The 16,063-nt window shown below is 40.9% G+C and overlaps 1 protein-coding gene across 2 annotated transcripts in view; it reads left to right on the top strand.

Annotated features, from left to right (window-relative positions):
- PRKCA (protein kinase C alpha) overlaps positions 1 to 16,063 on the top strand; it is a 145,790-nt gene that overhangs the window by 86,666 nt on the left and 43,061 nt on the right. For both annotated transcript variants that reach the window (XM_077188445.1, XM_054644930.2), the window contains exons 4-5: positions 8,303 to 8,414; positions 9,132 to 9,260. In XM_077188445.1, coding sequence (XP_077044560.1) covers positions 8,303 to 8,414; positions 9,132 to 9,260 — 241 coding nt within the window. The remainder of the gene's footprint in view (positions 1 to 8,302; positions 8,415 to 9,131; positions 9,261 to 16,063) is intronic.

Below are 16,063 nucleotides of genomic sequence, written 5' to 3'. Positions count from 1 at the left end.
ATATTGGACAATTGACCATATGGAGAAATAGCAATACTCTTCTATACAGCAGGAATTTATTAAAATTACTTCTTGCTTCTGATCAGTTTAACCTGTATTTTGTAACATGTATTCAAGGTGTAAAGAGTGCTCTGTGTTGAAAAGTGTACCTGTTCAACAAATTAATTAACAAAATTAAATTAAATTAATTAACAAAATTAAATTGCAAAATTATAAAGCCAGTAAATGGGGGGGTTTAAGACACAGACAGTCTCTGGTTTTCTAGAATTCCTTTTGAATCCAGATCCCTGGATTTCATCTTTAGTGAAATATCTGTACACAGTAACAGGATGGTGAGTTGTATCTGAAACAAACTCTCTCTACCCTTTCTCCTAGTCATGAATAATTTTCTAACAGGATCTTTTGTTTGTGCACTTTCTGTAATTATACTGCAGTTTCTTCATTAAAAAAGAATGAAGAAAAAATAGCCAGTAAACACCGAGTCCCTTCCGGATTTATGTGTCTTGCTAGTAATTAGGAAATTACAAATCCCTGGGAGTAGAGTCATGCAGATCTTCTTTCTCCCTTTGCCAACTCAATCAGTTCTGTTCTATACTAGAAGAACATGAACAAAAGGCAGCAATCAAAATCAGTTGATTCAATGACCACCTGTTTCTTTTAATTAAAAATAATAATTTTCTGTGAATTCCAGGAGGGGACTGAAAATTCTGCCTTTGAATCATTTTGAACTCTGCTCACGTTGTGCTCTTCTGTACAATTACAGAGAAGAGACAGTTGATTGAAAAATTTCAATTTTCTTTAAAGACAGTTTTTTTTCTGTTTGTGTACTTTCTTAATTCTCTTTAGAGTAATAAAGAATAAAAGTGGTCTTATTAACACACGAGGAAAAGAGATTTTTGTTGTCATTTTTTGCTGGGGTGTCATTTATAATCATGAAAGACTTTTCTTCTCCAGCACTTGAGAATCATTCTTCATTTCTGAATGTCATCCCAACCCTCGAGGCCAGGGAGCAATGGCTGGATTTTGAACTTGCTGTGTTGCAGCTGCTTTCAGGTGCTGAGGCACAGCAGGGTTTGCAAAGGCTAAATAATCTGTATTTTTGCTATTTTTGCTTAGTCTTTATTTCCCTATCCTACCAGTACCTTACACTGTTACTGTAGAGTTGAATATAACTCTATTTATGCTCTGAACACCTCCCAGTATGTTCAGGTTTGCCATCCTGCAGGTGTCCCTGGATTGAATGAATGAATGAATGAATTCTCCAAGTTATTCCTTTGAGTCACTCTGAACTTCACATTCTGCCTGGAGGAAGATTCCTGGAAAGAGCCTGGGTGTAATTCCTCACCAAGGAGGAAAGCACACTCATGCCATTCCTTCCTCCTCCACTGCAGGAAGGAGCTCTTGGTGTGTCAGCCTGAAAAAAAATTTATTTGGGTGCTTGGCAAGTGGATTTGGAGCTCTGGGGAGGAGAAACCCCATGAACCAAACCCTGCTGATTTCCCCCACTTTGAGCCCAGTTTGGCCTCAGGAGTCTCAGGGATCCCAGCCAGCCTCAGCCCTTCTGGGATATTTTTCATTTTGAGGCAATAGAGGTCTGATTTTGAGGTCTGATCCTTTATTTCACTTTTCTGAAAGCAATAAAACTTCTCTGCACTGCAGCTTTGAGAGGGAAAACATCAAACAAGCTTTAAGCATTTCTAAGCATTTCTACATTCTGTATTAATCATTCCCAAGAGTCTCAGATTCTCTTTGCTCCCATCTCACTCAGCCAGGGAAGAACAAACCTGGTGAGCAGCTAAACAAGGACTTTTTCCTCTTCCTTGCTCCTGAACTATCCTATTTTAAACCCTGGAAGTTATTTCCAGTAGACACATCTGGTTGCTTGGCTCTTGAGGCTTCAAACCTGAAGCTGTTTTCTTGAATTAACATGCAGAGCAAATCACCAGTCAATATTTTTGTTTTCTCAGTGCAGAAATAAATAGCAAACAGAGGAAAATGTCTCAGGCAGGTGTGGTATCTGAGCAGGATCCTGGATATTGTAGTCACTGCTTGGAAGGTGTTTAGAAAAACTGGAGACCTCCAGAACTGAGAGGGAAATCTTGCCTGAGGACAGTGTGGGCTGAATGTAGGATTTGGCTCTGTACAGAGCAAACCACACTCAAACATATTCTCAAGTATGTTTTATTAACTTGGTGTTCACTTGGGGAAGGTGGAGCTGTTTTAAGGGAAATATGTGCAGTACAAATTGCAGTGGTTTCATGGATCTGCTGCAGCACATCCACGCTGCTGAAGATCTTGGGAGGGGGCACAAAGGAAGATGTGGGGTTCAGTGGTGCTGTCACAGCAGGGAATGGTTAAAGGCTGTGTTTTCAAGTGGGGAAAACACCTGCCAATCCTTCTGGGCTTTTCCCTTGCTAAAGAGGAACAGTGACCTCCTGTCTCTTGTAACCATTTGTGAGCTGTTTTGCATATATGGAATGTATTGTCACCCCTGTTTTCAGCAGAAACACAAACATGCCACAATTTGTGCTACTGACATTCGGGAATTACTTTTTTCTTTTGTCTAAGTGAAGTAGTTTAAAAATGTTGAGCTTCTTTTTCGTGTACACCTTTTAAATTAGTAACTACATATATATTTTTATATATATGAAATTTTGACTGGGGATGAAGAATAATCTTGTGGTTCTGTTATGGAAATACAATATGGAAATTTGGGTACATTTGCATTTCTTTACACAAAATTGTTCTTTGTTGTAGTTAGGCCCTGATACAACCTGAGGACCTCACAACTCATCTGCAGAACTCCTCTAAGGTTTTTTTGTAATGAAAAATATAATTCTCTGTTTCTCTGAAAATGTTTTTACACTTGCACTTTTGCATTTTCTGCTTCTTCATGATGACAAAAATAGCTGTTCAGGTAGGGAAAAAAATCCTTTCACCAACCATAGGCAATTTTTAATAAGTTAATCTTATCTCCTGCCTAACACCTTGTTAACGTTCATGTGTTGGCATTGTGACTGAAAATGGTCCTTTTTCCTCTCTCCTCAGTCACCAGCCCAGGCTCTGGCACTGACAGGTCACAGAGCCACAGAATGGTTTGGGTTGGAGGGGACCTTAAAGCTCACCCAGTGCCACCCCTGCCATGGCAGGGACACTTCCACTGTCCCAGGTGCTCCAGCCCAATCCAGCCTGGCCTTGGGCACTGCCAGGGATCCAGGGGCAGCCCCAGCTGCTCTGGGCACCTGTGCCAGGGCCTGCCCACCCTCACAGCCAGGAATTCCTAATTCCCAATATCCATCCATCCCTGCCCTCTGGCAGTGGAAGCCATTCCCTGTGTCCTGTCCCTCCATCCCTGTCCCCAGTCCCTGTGCAGCTCTCCTGGAGCCCCTGCAAGGGGCTCTGAGGTTTCCCTGGATCCTTCTCCTCTCCAGGTGAGCACCCCCAGCTCTCCCAGCCCTGGGATCATCCTGGAGCCTCCTCTGGGCTCTCTCCAGCAGCTCCAGCTCCTCCCTGTGCTGGGGCAGGGCTGAGGCAGCTCTGCAGGTGGGGTCTCACTGCTGGGCAGGGTGGATCCTTGGCCCTGCTAACGCAGTTATTGGCCCAGCCAAGCTGCATCCCATGAAAAGAGCTCCCAAGCAATAAAAAATCTGATATAAAACCTCCAGTGCTGCACCATCGCACAGAGTGGGATTTGGATGTTTTCAAATTAAAGGCAATGTGGTGATTTAATGCCTGCAGAATTATAGCAGGTTCAGTGTTGCTAGCAGGGGGAATAAAACCCTGCTCAGAAGGGAGCTTTTAGGCAGAGCTGTGAGCTGGAATGCTCCTGAGCTGTTCTGTGCTGTGGAAGGCACAGTGTGACATGTGCTGTTGGTTAACCATGCACTTTCAATTATTGCCCACCCCCGCCTCAGAGGCACAGAAACCACGGAATGATTCCTCACAGGGGGGTGCTTTCCACTGCTGTTCGATAAAGGAAATGGGCTCGTTTGTGCTAAACAAAGGGAGAAGGCAGGGATGGTGGCAGGGGGGCAGGATGGGTCTCAAGGCAGTAGATAGATGGAACAATGTGTGGGGTTTGGGGAGATGCCTCTGTGTTCTTCTGCTTCCCTCTGCTGGAGTGTGGCAGGATTCCTGGCCGAAGCCCTCTGAGCTCTCTGGACAAGTCATTTCTGCAAACTCATTATTTATTTTGTTTCTGCTTCACTTGTGGGTTTTTCAGGCATTCACCTGGTGCCAGTGAGTGCAGCCCTCTCTTGGTGGGTCCCTCCCTCTGTAATCACATCTCAGCTTTGAGACTGATGGATAACATTCTGATTTTTGCAGAGCTGTGTGGGGTGTAGATGCCTGCTTCATCTTTATAGGGATGCTGCACCCATGTGGGTCATTGCAGGCTCTGAAACCCCAGTCTATTAGAAAGCATACAAATGCAGGGCTAAATTTTTGCCAGTCAAAGGTTTTTCAAAGAAAAATATCTAAATGTCTGTGATGTCAATTGCCCAGGAGTTTTTATCCCATTTAATTACACTGTATTGCATTAAGTTGTACTTACTAAAATGGAGGACTGGAGAATGCACATTTTAGCAGGAAGATAACACAAAGTTTAACAGAGCACATCATCCATCACTGCTGAGCAAGTCCTTCCCCACTGCTTTCCCAATGCCACTTTCCCCCCTCAGAACTTTGATGGATTGTGGAAACAGAAGTAGGTTTTCCCTTTAGAGTTTCACAATTAATCTGTGCCAAGTTTAATGCAAAGTTCAATTCTCTTGCAAATAGCAGCCATTATTTGGCAGTTCATCTGTCAGATCCTGGCTTGGCTCCCTGTGTTTACTACAAAATGGGGCTGCCAGCTCAGCTTTGGAGTTATTGAAACTTTACATTGATGAAAAAGGGATATTTGAAGAAAATTTACAGGATATTTCTTTTAGCTCCATAGTTTTCCTTTAGCCAAAGAAATGCTAAGGACAACATGATTTCCTCTATGATGCACATAAGTTCATTAATGCATATTTAATACTGCTAAGTATGAACCTGTATTAACAACTGATAAAATAATTGCTGTTAATAGAAGCAATTACAGCTGGCAATGTAGTAATTATTATTAATATGATTGCTTATAATTTAATATGAGGTATAGATTCAAGGGTAGTTCTGAGTGCCTGAGAAATCCTCGTAAATATGGAAATAAGATGAAAAGTTTTGTCATCTGTGATGGGTGGATAATGATGTCTTGGCTTTCTCTAGATGGTCTTGGGCTTGCTTCCTAAATAAGAATACCTTCTGGACTTCAAGTTACCAAAAAAAAAAAACCAAACCAAAAAAGCATGGGATTGAAGCAGAAAATAGGATAAAACACTGATGAAGAGTGTACTCTCTTATGTGGCAGGCTTTAAATGTTTTTTAGGACATTCTATTAAAGGGATCTTTAAAGAGAGATTTCCTACAAAGTTTCCAGTTCAGGAGTAGTTTTGGTACTATTTTCCATTGTCCTCTTCTTGTTATGAAGGACTTTGTGTGTGCATATAGAATAATAATAGCTAATAATAGTCAGAACATTTTGCTTCTCCTTAAAAAATCTAATTCATATCAAGATTGTTGATCTGAAAGGCCCCACAGAGGAATTTTCAAACAAGGATAGAAAACTAAGATTCAGTACAGAAAGCAAACACTGATTCAAATTTTATACATTGAGTCCTGCAGGGCCAACTCCAAAGTTTGATCCAACTTGATTGATTTATTTATTAATGTGGCTGGGTTTTTTTGTTTTCTAAGAAAGCTTTTCTGGGATTTTGCAGCCACACAGAGCTTTGTAGTCGGGCACTGAAAAGCAGCCCAGCCCTGTGCAGAGTGCAGAACATTGTCCTTACATGTCACAACATTTGTAAGCCACACACACCCCTGCTTAACTTAATTACAGGAACATGCCATTGCTTGGAATGAAATAATTTGGCAGTGTTCCATAATTTCAGTATAATATGCAGGTTCAGTGTATTTAGTAGACACTGACTGCAATAATTTCCCATAGCTTGGAATGAAATTATTTGGTAGTGTTCCATAATTTCAGTCTAATACACAGATTCAATGTATTTAGTAGACATTGAATGTAATAATTTCCTTCCCCTCTATACCATTACTTTATACTCATAAATAGCACTTGTGCCAGATGTCAAACACAACTTCAAAACTCTGTTTATTCAGTGTCATTTTTAGGAACTGTGCCTTTTGTCCTTCTCAGCCACAGATATCTTACCAGAGTCATGTTTAAGTGGAGATATTTATAAGGCAACAAGTCCCCTTCTGTCATCTAAACAAAACAATTTAGGGAAGAATTAACTTCCCAACTGTGGTTTAAATTGTTTGGAAGGCACACAGTCAGTGAGCCACCAGAGAGCCCTTCTGCACAGCCACATTCCCATGACCCTGAGCCACCAGGCCTGTTGCTGAGCCTTTAATAAATAATGAAACAGATGTTCTCTGGAGCCCTGGCTGTCACTCCACTGAGGTTCACTGTGTTTACAAAATAAATACAGTTGGTAGCAGTTTGCATTTCGTGTCTCTGTTACAACGAGCAGAATTATTCAAATAGTTTCAATTTCAATTTGTAATGGAAATTCTTTACTTGTTATCCTGGGTGCTCTGTGATTCCTTCCATACAGTGAAAAGTGGTTATAGATTCACTGCAAAACTCAGAATCAATGCCAAAATGAATCCATATGAAGAATGTTACCAAAACATTTTTATCCCATTTAATTACACTGTATTGCATTAAGTTGTATTTACTAAAATGGAGGACTGGAGAATGCACATTTTAGCAGGAAGATAACACAAAGTTTAATAGAGCACATCATCCATCACTGCTGAGCAAGTCCTTCCCCACTGCTTTCCCAATGCCACTAAAAACCTTCACAAAGGGTAATATGGCAAAATAGTAAAATTTGAAGGTAATGTTTTGCCTTCTCATAGCCATATTTTGGTGAGAATTACTAAACAAAGCTCCCAAATTTCTTCAGAAAGCACTTACACTAGAGAGATCTTTTCATTTTGAGGAAAGAGTCAGCAGGTTTTCCCTTTTGACTAACATGCTGGGCTTCCCTTTTGATTTTTTGGAAAGCTTTGATAGGCAGGTAAATTTTAAAAATCAGTATAAGACAGTGTAACAGTTCTTAGCCAATACAAAGGTATAACACAAAATGTGGACAGAAGGGAAACATTTTAATTAATTGTTTTGCAGCTGTGTTTTCATTGAGGGTGTTTCAGCCCTGGCATTTCATGATTTCCAAAGTCTTTCTGAAAAGAATGTTAGCAAGGATGGATTTCAAACCCCAGTGTGGTTTTTAATGAAGAGTCACTGCTCCCCCCAGTTTCTGCCCTAGGCTGTGCAAGGATGGCTCTGACTAAAGTGCAGCTGGAGCAGCTGGGAGGGGTCATAAAGGATTTGAGGATAAAGAGGGTGTGCACAGGGCAGGGCCAAACCCACGTTGGCATTGCACATCTGGAGCTCTGCAATGAGCCTGGCATGGGTGAGCACATGGAAGATGTGGTTCTTCCTCTGAAATAAATGTTCCTGGTTTTCCAGAGGGGACCCTTACTCCTACAGAAACAGGAGATGCCTTTGGATGTGTCAAGTGTTTGAGTGATTTGGGTGTATTCCCTTTCACTGGGCCTAAATTAGGAAACATTCCAAGCTGTTGGTGGCCTTAAAATGTCCTCACTCTTAAGTTTCTCTGCTCAAAAATCAGATGGGAGCAGCAATCTCTGTAAAATGTTTACCATGTGCCAAGTTAGAATTCGTTCCCTTTCATTCACAACAATAGAGATTATAAAGTTGCAGCATTTCAAGATGATCCCATCTGTAAAATCATAATTTTACAGTCATTGGACTGTGTTCCAGATTAGCCCATGAACAGCTTCTTCCCAGTTCTCCTGCTGTATTTTGTGTCACATTTCAGAACAGTGACAATACCACTCTGTAATTAGTCTGTGAGTCTTCAGCCACAGACTGAACACTGCCATTAAACTTTATGTACATGAGCAGTCAGTAAATGAATTTTAATGTCCATAAATCATGGGAACAAGCCTGAGCTGACACATTTTTTCTTACAGCACCATAAAAAGGAGAATTAGGAACTGAGGCAATGTGCCTGTGCCAATGCAGGTACCACTGAGGACAAGCTACACACTGGAACATTTTCATGCAGCATAATTTGCATAGCTGGAAAGCTTTTGGTATTTGAAGTAATAAATTAAAGGTGTGTCAGTTTATCTTTCAGGACTTAGACTGTGTTTGCTTTTCCTGCAGGATCCCAGAAGCAAGCACAAGTTCAAGATCCACACCTATGGGAGCCCCACCTTCTGTGACCATTGTGGGTCCCTGCTCTACGGGCTCCTGCACCAGGGGATGAAATGTGACAGTGAGTGAAGGTTCCTTCTGCTGCCAAAGGCTGCTCTAGAAAGGGACTGGAAGCCCTGGATAGCAGCTTCTTACTTCATTTCTCTGGAAAATACAATTTCAAATGTCAGCTATTTATAGTGCTGGTATATTTCAAGTGGATATTTCAGGATTATAATAACTTAGTAATTAAAATCACCTCTTCTGCTGAGAACATGGTGTACTCAGTTTGATGTGGCTGAAGAGCCTTTGTCATGGCAATTTTGAGAAAGCCTCTCTTTGGACTGTCTGGGTGAATGCACTCTCAAAGACTGGAATTTCAGTTCAGTTTGTAGTCAAGGGCTGGTGTTTTCCTTGGGTTTAATTTGTCTTGGAAGACTCCCACTATCAAAAACTAATAATCAATTAAACCTGCCTTCCTTCATTGCTGGCATGAATGCTCTGTTTTCTTAGTCATATTCCCAGCAAGTCTTTATTCCATTTTCATTCCCCCCCCCTTGCACTTCATTAATGATATGTTTATCTTTCTGAAGTAGATGATTTTATTTTCTGTTGTATTAAACCTCTACAGAAAGTATTGCAAGATGGGAACCAGCCATGGCCTTTGGTTGAAAACCAGGCAGCTGTAATCCGAAAGTCTTGCCAAGAATTAAGCATTTAGTCTTAATTTTCACTTTTATTAAATTTTCACTAGATTTTTAGCTTCTCACAGGTGTCTGAACCATTTTTATGTCCACAGCCTGTGACATGAACGTTCACAAGCAATGTGTGATAAACGTCCCAAGCCTCTGTGGCATGGACCACACAGAGAAGAGAGGAAGGATTTATCTGAAGGCTGAAGTCACTGGTGACAAGCTGGAAGTTACAGGTAAACAGCTCATTTTGGAGTGTTTCAGGTTTTACAGATGTGTAGTACACACTGTGAGTTCGTGCACCTTGGTCAGATCTTTGTGCAGTAAAGCTGCTGATGGGGAATTTCCTTCCAGAAGTGGGAGGATTTCATACAGCAGGGCTTTGGATTGAGAAACTCTATGAAGTTGTGTTCATAAAAATAAGTAGAAAAAAAAAACTGTATAAACAGCTTTTAAAAACTTGGAAATTTTAGTTAGAAAATTGCTATATTGTCAGTTTTCCTTGTCAGAAGCAGCCCAGCAGGATGAGTTGCTGCTCAGGAAGTCACCCATCATCTTCAGAGCATGAGAGATACACTAAACCTCCATCAGCTGAGGAGTCGTTTCCTGTATTTGAGAGTATTGAATAAACAAAGGCAACTGGGATTCAATCCCAAGCACTACTCCCAGTGAGTTTGAAAATAAAAAAGATAGTTCTCACATTCTGTAAGTTGAAGGTTACCAAGATGGGGAGGAGGCAGAGAAAGGAAGGATGGAAGGAGAGTGAGGGTGGCAGTTCCTTTTCTTGGAAGCATTTCTCTGGGGTTTGTGAATAACCTGTGCACACCCAGGTGTGCACACCCACACCCCCACAGACCCATCCCAAGCCTGGAATCCCAGAACACCCTCCATGAAACCAGAACAGAGCACAGGGCTTTTATAGCTGCCTGTTTGGTGTTGGGAAATGGAATTGATTTCAGGGGCAAAGTCACAGCAGGACAAAGTTGGAGGTTTCTTGGAACATCTCCTTTGCATAGAGAAAATCAGACCATCACTGAATTTTCATAGCTTCCAGACCCAGCAAACTCCCCTGCTGACATTATTCCTCCGTGGCTTTGTTCTCTCTAAATCCAAATACCTCCATATTCTCCTGTCAAAGCCTGTAAAATGCATTGAAAAGGAGAAGTTTGATAAAATTTAGTTAGAAAGGATCAGAATAGATCCCAAGTGATGCTTAATTGTGGCTTAACTTTTCAAAGAGCTTCCTGTCAACGTGGGAGGGGGAAATTTGTCCAAGGTACTGTCATTAGCAGAAGGTGGTTTCACTTAGTAATGAGGCGTTTCAGAGATGGTGATGCAGCTTCTAAAAGTAATTGTACCATGAGAGGGAATTAATTTAAAAATCATCCGAGTGACAAAATCTAATATTTGCTTTATTCTGGGCCGCTTTGCAGCAAGGCTCTTAAATATGGCTTCAACTTTCTGCAATAATGCACATAATTTGACAAATAACATGTGCTTATTTCCTGATGATTCAGTTGGTTTTTAATCCTTTTAGGGACAAAAACGTTTATCACAAGTCATTGTGGAACCAAGGCAGTGTAAAGTGATTATACAAACAAGGATTCTTTTAGTTCACACTTTTATTTGAAAAGGTCTTGTCTGAGAGGTGAATGTGGTAAAACTGTAACAGATATTTTACAGGTTTTCTCCACAGGCTCTTTTAGGTGTGAGTGTACTTGGCAAATGGCATTTCTATTGTGTTTATAAATAAAACATTTCCATCCCCCAATTAAGTAGGTTTCTGGACAACAAGAAGAATGTTTATTATAACTTTGTTATGTATAAAACAATTGCAGTGCTGGTTGAGGTTTGTCAGCACTTCCAGAAATGACAATTGTCCTGAAAGCAAGCTGCTTTTTTTTTTTTTTTTTAACATAAAAAATACCATATGGACTGAGCCAAAATGACATTTCAGGTGCCTTTTGTGTGTGTTTAACTGAAAAGGAAATTAGCAATTGCCACTTCATGGACATATTACAAAATGCAAAAATATTCTCCTAGAATGCCATTGCTTCTAAAATACTTACTGACAAAATTTGTAAGGATTTGCAGTTCTCAGTGCTCCCAAGCACAACATCACTGCCTTTAGCTTTGGGAAAGGAGGTGAATGAAATGTCCAGGAGGTTTAAGAACAGCAGGAAAAATAATCAATGATTGACATTTTGGTTTGAGCCTTTGTCTGCATCTTTTTCAGAGGAATTGCTCTGTAGGTGTTGAACTCCTCCAGCTGAATTCCTCAATATCCCTGCTCTGCATCCTGTCTGGGTTGTTAATTAGTTCCTGCTGATTCCTTCCCAGCCAACCTTGATTGAATGCAAAACATTCCAAGCATTTGTGCTGCTGAAGGGGACCTGCCACTGGTGTTGGTGCAGCTCCAGGGGCGTCCCAGGCCTGCCAGCCCCACCAGGGCACAGCTGCAGGGTGGGGTCCTCTGGGGGATCCTGGTTGCATCTGTTCTTGACCTTTGGTTCATCTGGCACATCCCAATTTCTCTTTTCTTCTTTTGTGGTGCCTTTTGTTTCCAGTGCACACACACTGAGTGTTTTCCTGAGAACATGTTGGAAATTGGGCTGGGTTTTAATTCCCAGTGAATTCTAGGAAGGAGCTGCCCAGTGGCTCCCTCAGATTATTCACAATCTCCAACTTGGCAGCTTCTGAATGGAATTAATGGTGGGAATAATTCAGTCCTGTGTATAAACACATTTAATTCCAATTAGTGAAGTCAGATCTTCAACCCAGGTGCATCAGTGTGGACACCCAGGTTTTTCTGTGGGAACTGTAGAGGCTCTGCAGCACTTCTTCACAGAGGAGTTGGAATTTTGGATTGATATCCTCTGATATCAATTGATACCAGTGGTTGATTGATATCCTCTGCCATAACCTCACCATCTCCTCCAGGGCTGCTCAACCTGCCCCATTCAATGCTCATTTGTGCTGTAATTCTTAAACAGCAGTGGTTTGTTTTCAATGGTTGAGTTACTTGCTTGAGAGTTGAGTTGAATATTAATAATTTATGGCACTTGCAGTACAGAAGTGTGGTAGTTTTCTTTTTATAGAAACACTTGCATATTTCTGAAATCTCTGAGTTCGTGACCCTTTCACAGGTTGGATTGACATGGGGGGTTTGCTCTTAAGCATAGTAAAGTGCTTTTTGCTATTCTTAATCTCTGCTTTTTACACTGAATTTTCTTTATCCTGATGTGTGCTAAAAGTTTTTTCACTCTTACATTTACTCCTTGACCCATCTTATAATTTAGGGCTCTTCTGAGTGAGCTCGTAGGTGGTTAAATCACAGTTCTGATTTTTTTAACTTTATTTTTTGAATTATTTTTATAGTGAAAAAACAATAACCTTTGAGAGAAAAAATAACCCCATCTGGTGCACTGATCTATAAAATGCTGCCATGATATTGAGACTTTAAACTGAGACCTCTCAGGCACTGGAAGTTGGATGTGACAGCAGCTGACAGGGAGGATCTGCCCTCCTGACACTCATTTAGAGACAGGATGGTGGTGACTCTGATTAAAACACATATAGGCACAGCCCAGAATTTCCAAGGGGGTTTTAACTGTGTTTTCCTAAGCTGTCAGAAAATCTGGTTTTATTCTTCAGTGGTGCTGCTGTTATTTAAGAGCAGAGGAGAGCTGTGAGTGGTGCCTGCAGAGGTTGGGAGCACACAGGAGGCTCTGCAGCAATGATCTCCCCAGGAGCTCTGTGCTCCCCACTGGACATTTCCCAGATTTTTTATGAGTTTAGGAATGCTGAGCCATCCCCTGGCACTGCATATTAATGTCCTGTCATGCAGCTGGGCAGGAGCCTGCACCCAGACAGGCTGGGGACACAAACTGCAGAGTTTTGGCACATTCCAAGATTTTCATCAAAATTGCTTCCTTAAAAGACCCCACCATGCACACTCTGATAATTTTATTTTTATTTTCTAGGTCAGTGGTAGTGTCTGTCTTAGTTAGCATTCATTTCATAGTATCTGCAGCTGATTTTAAAAGGGAACATAAATGAATATTCTGGCTGTTTGACCTGCTTTTAGTACCAAATCCCAAATAATTGTTTCCATGTGGGAGACATTTTAAACATCTCAAAAAACATGAATCTCATGGTTTGCTTCACTAATATCTTCTTTCTGACATTCCCAGAATCTGCAGGGTTGCTGCAGTCATTACAGGGAAAGCTGTGCCTTTAGCAACGCCAGCCCTGGTGACAGCTAAAAGCTTCCTTCCCACTTCAGTCATTAAATTCACTTTACCATGAAGAAACAGGCAATGCAAGGTGTTTAAAAAAAACCATTAATTTTTCAGTAATGGCCATCTGCATGCATCCAAAAATATTAACTAGATCCTATATGTTTATATAAGATAAGAATTAGAAATGTAACAGCCTGAAGCCTTTTCCAGATTATTTGATCCATCGTGTGGTAAGATTTTTGTTTCATTAAGCAGCTGTCCTACCCAGTAGTGCATATATTTTAAGGTGGTCTTTCTTGTAAAGATAATCTCCATTAAAACAAAAGTAGAATTGTTTCTAAGAGATTTCCAGGTGAACTTAAACCTGGAAAACCTATTGCAGACAGAAGAATGTAGGAAGAATTATTAGGGATGATGGCACATTTTTTGTTAGTTGGAGAGAATATCTCAATAAATACAGAGGAATCAAGTTTCATGCAACATTGGTTCATTTTTCTTCTTGTTCTAGACAAGGATATTGTTCAGCCCTTCCTTGTACATCACCTGTACAGTGCAGGTGCTCTTTCTGCTGCCATTTTTCAGGGCTCAGGCACTGGGCTTGGGAGGGATATGAAAAGAAATCTTCCCTGGCCAGGGGAGTAGTTATGGAATAGAGAAAAGTCTCATCTCTGAAAGCCCTTTTAGTGATGAAAAGCAGAGACTGAAAATTGCCTGGAAAGCAGGATTTGTTTCAGTCAGTTGTACCTGTGAGTCACAAGCACAGAAAGGAAGAGTTCAGTGAGTTTAAAGAAAATCTCCTAAAAATCTTCAGTGAAAGCTGAGCTTTGGAGGCAGCTTTGGGTTTTGCATGCAAAGATTACAAATCCAAAAATGGGAAGAAAGGCTATTTTCAGTTATAGGTAAATCTTTTAAGCTGTGATTGAGGAGTGCAGGAGGGTACTGGGGAGAAAGTTCCTTGGTTGGGAGTGCAAGATCTCTGTCCCTCACTGAGCCATCTGGAAACTGAGCAAATCAGAAAACCTGCACCAGAAGTTTCTTCAGGAGGCAATGAGAATTTTGGAACAATTTAAGAATGCTTTGTTGTGAGAGGTCAGGAGCTTTATGATGTATTGGAGCTAACAACAATCCCACTTTTCCTTCATTTCTCTGGATCCCGTGCCAGGTGAGACCACTGGAGTCTTGCAGTGTCTCCTAAAGCAGCTTTTGGCACGAGGGGGAGAGAATTCTGCTCATCTCAGCTGCCTGCAGGACTGAAGGATTGGCAAGAAATGGTTGCTGTGATTAGTAAACTGTTTTATTATCCCCATTTGGGAGTTCAGGAAAAAGGGAGCTGTGACTCACTTGTGAAGGAACTGAGTGGACTCATGCTCAAATCACTCAGCTTTGTCCTAGGGACAGAAACATTTCTTTAGTCATCCCCATGATTAAATTTATCTGCTGTAAAGAAGCTGTAAATCCACAACTGCATATGGTTTGCAACTGCACAATCTCATGGAAAAAGTTTCAGCTTTGTCATCCTCTCTCTGAATTCCTTAAAATCCTGCCTGAAGTTCTTCTCTTTACAAGAAATGTTGGTTGTTCTCTGTCAGCCCACTCTGTTTTATTTAGGTTTTTATTTAAAGGATGAATACCCAAGAAGCAGCTCTGTATTTGCTCGTGTCCTTACACTATTCCTGGAAAAGTGGGTGTCCCAATTTTAGCAATGGCTCCTGGATGGGTACTGCAGGTTTATAAGCAGGACTTGATAGAAGTACAGATAGGACAGAAGTACAGATAGGACAGTCATCAAATAATCTGAATTTTCCACTGAATACACATTTATGATCTCCATTAACAAGGAGGAGGAAAATGGCACATTTTGTCCATAATGCAAGTTGACATTTTTTCTGGGTTTTATAAGAAAACCTGAGCAAGACTGGATTTGTTGGAGCCATCAATCCATGCTTCTCTTTGTTGTCTTTTTACCTGTGGGCTTTCTCAGTCCCCATTAGGAGTCCAATTTGGACAAAATGTTCATGAATTTTCCTGGTGACTTTCCTCAGTATAGAGATTATTATCATCCCTAATATTTATGGCAGAAAACTGACATGTAGTATTTCAGGTTTCTACCCCAAATGAGGCTGAACTGCACCCCTCTTCAACCTTCTCTAATTTAGAGTAACATCTCTCTCACAGTGTTGAGTTTAATTAACCAATAATTACCAAGCAGGATGAGATTGCTTGCTATGGTTATAATTAGAGCAGAATTCAGCTGCTGTACATTGATTTATTTTGGTGGAGTTATTTTTCATTTAACTTTCTCAACCCCACACAAGAGATGTTGCCTTTGGTGGGGAGGGGAATCTCTTCTCATGTCAATTCTGCAAGAGAAACCTGATCTGTCCTGTTAAAAATAGGGCACACTGAAGAGATGAACCACTTGGATGCTAATTCTTGATAAGCACTATTTAGCACAAGTATCATCACTCTGTTTCCTCAGGAAAAGAAGTGCTAAGTCAGTTGGAAAAAGATGTCTGAGGGTATTAATTATGCAGACAAAAGTACAAATGGGCCAGATATCTTAAACCAGGGAGTGAGATAATGACTTCGTTAGCAGCCTGCTTTTAGTACATGTTGCATTTTTCCTTCCCAATTAATCTTTGAGCTTCTCTTTCTTGCATTTAGAGTTTTTAGGTTTGTTTTTTTTTTTCTATTTTCTGTGTTTGCTGCAGGAGAAAGCAGCAGTTTTACCCATGCTGCCTCACCCTCCTGCTGCCAGAGCTGATTTTGATTTGCAGCTCTTATCAGGGCTGGGCAGG

This window comes from Agelaius phoeniceus, chromosome 19 (assembly GCF_051311805.1).
Source record: "Agelaius phoeniceus isolate bAgePho1 chromosome 19, bAgePho1.hap1, whole genome shotgun sequence".
Lineage (NCBI taxonomy): Eukaryota > Metazoa > Chordata > Aves > Passeriformes > Icteridae > Agelaius > Agelaius phoeniceus.
This window is presented reverse-complemented; position numbering and strand designations above follow the sequence as displayed.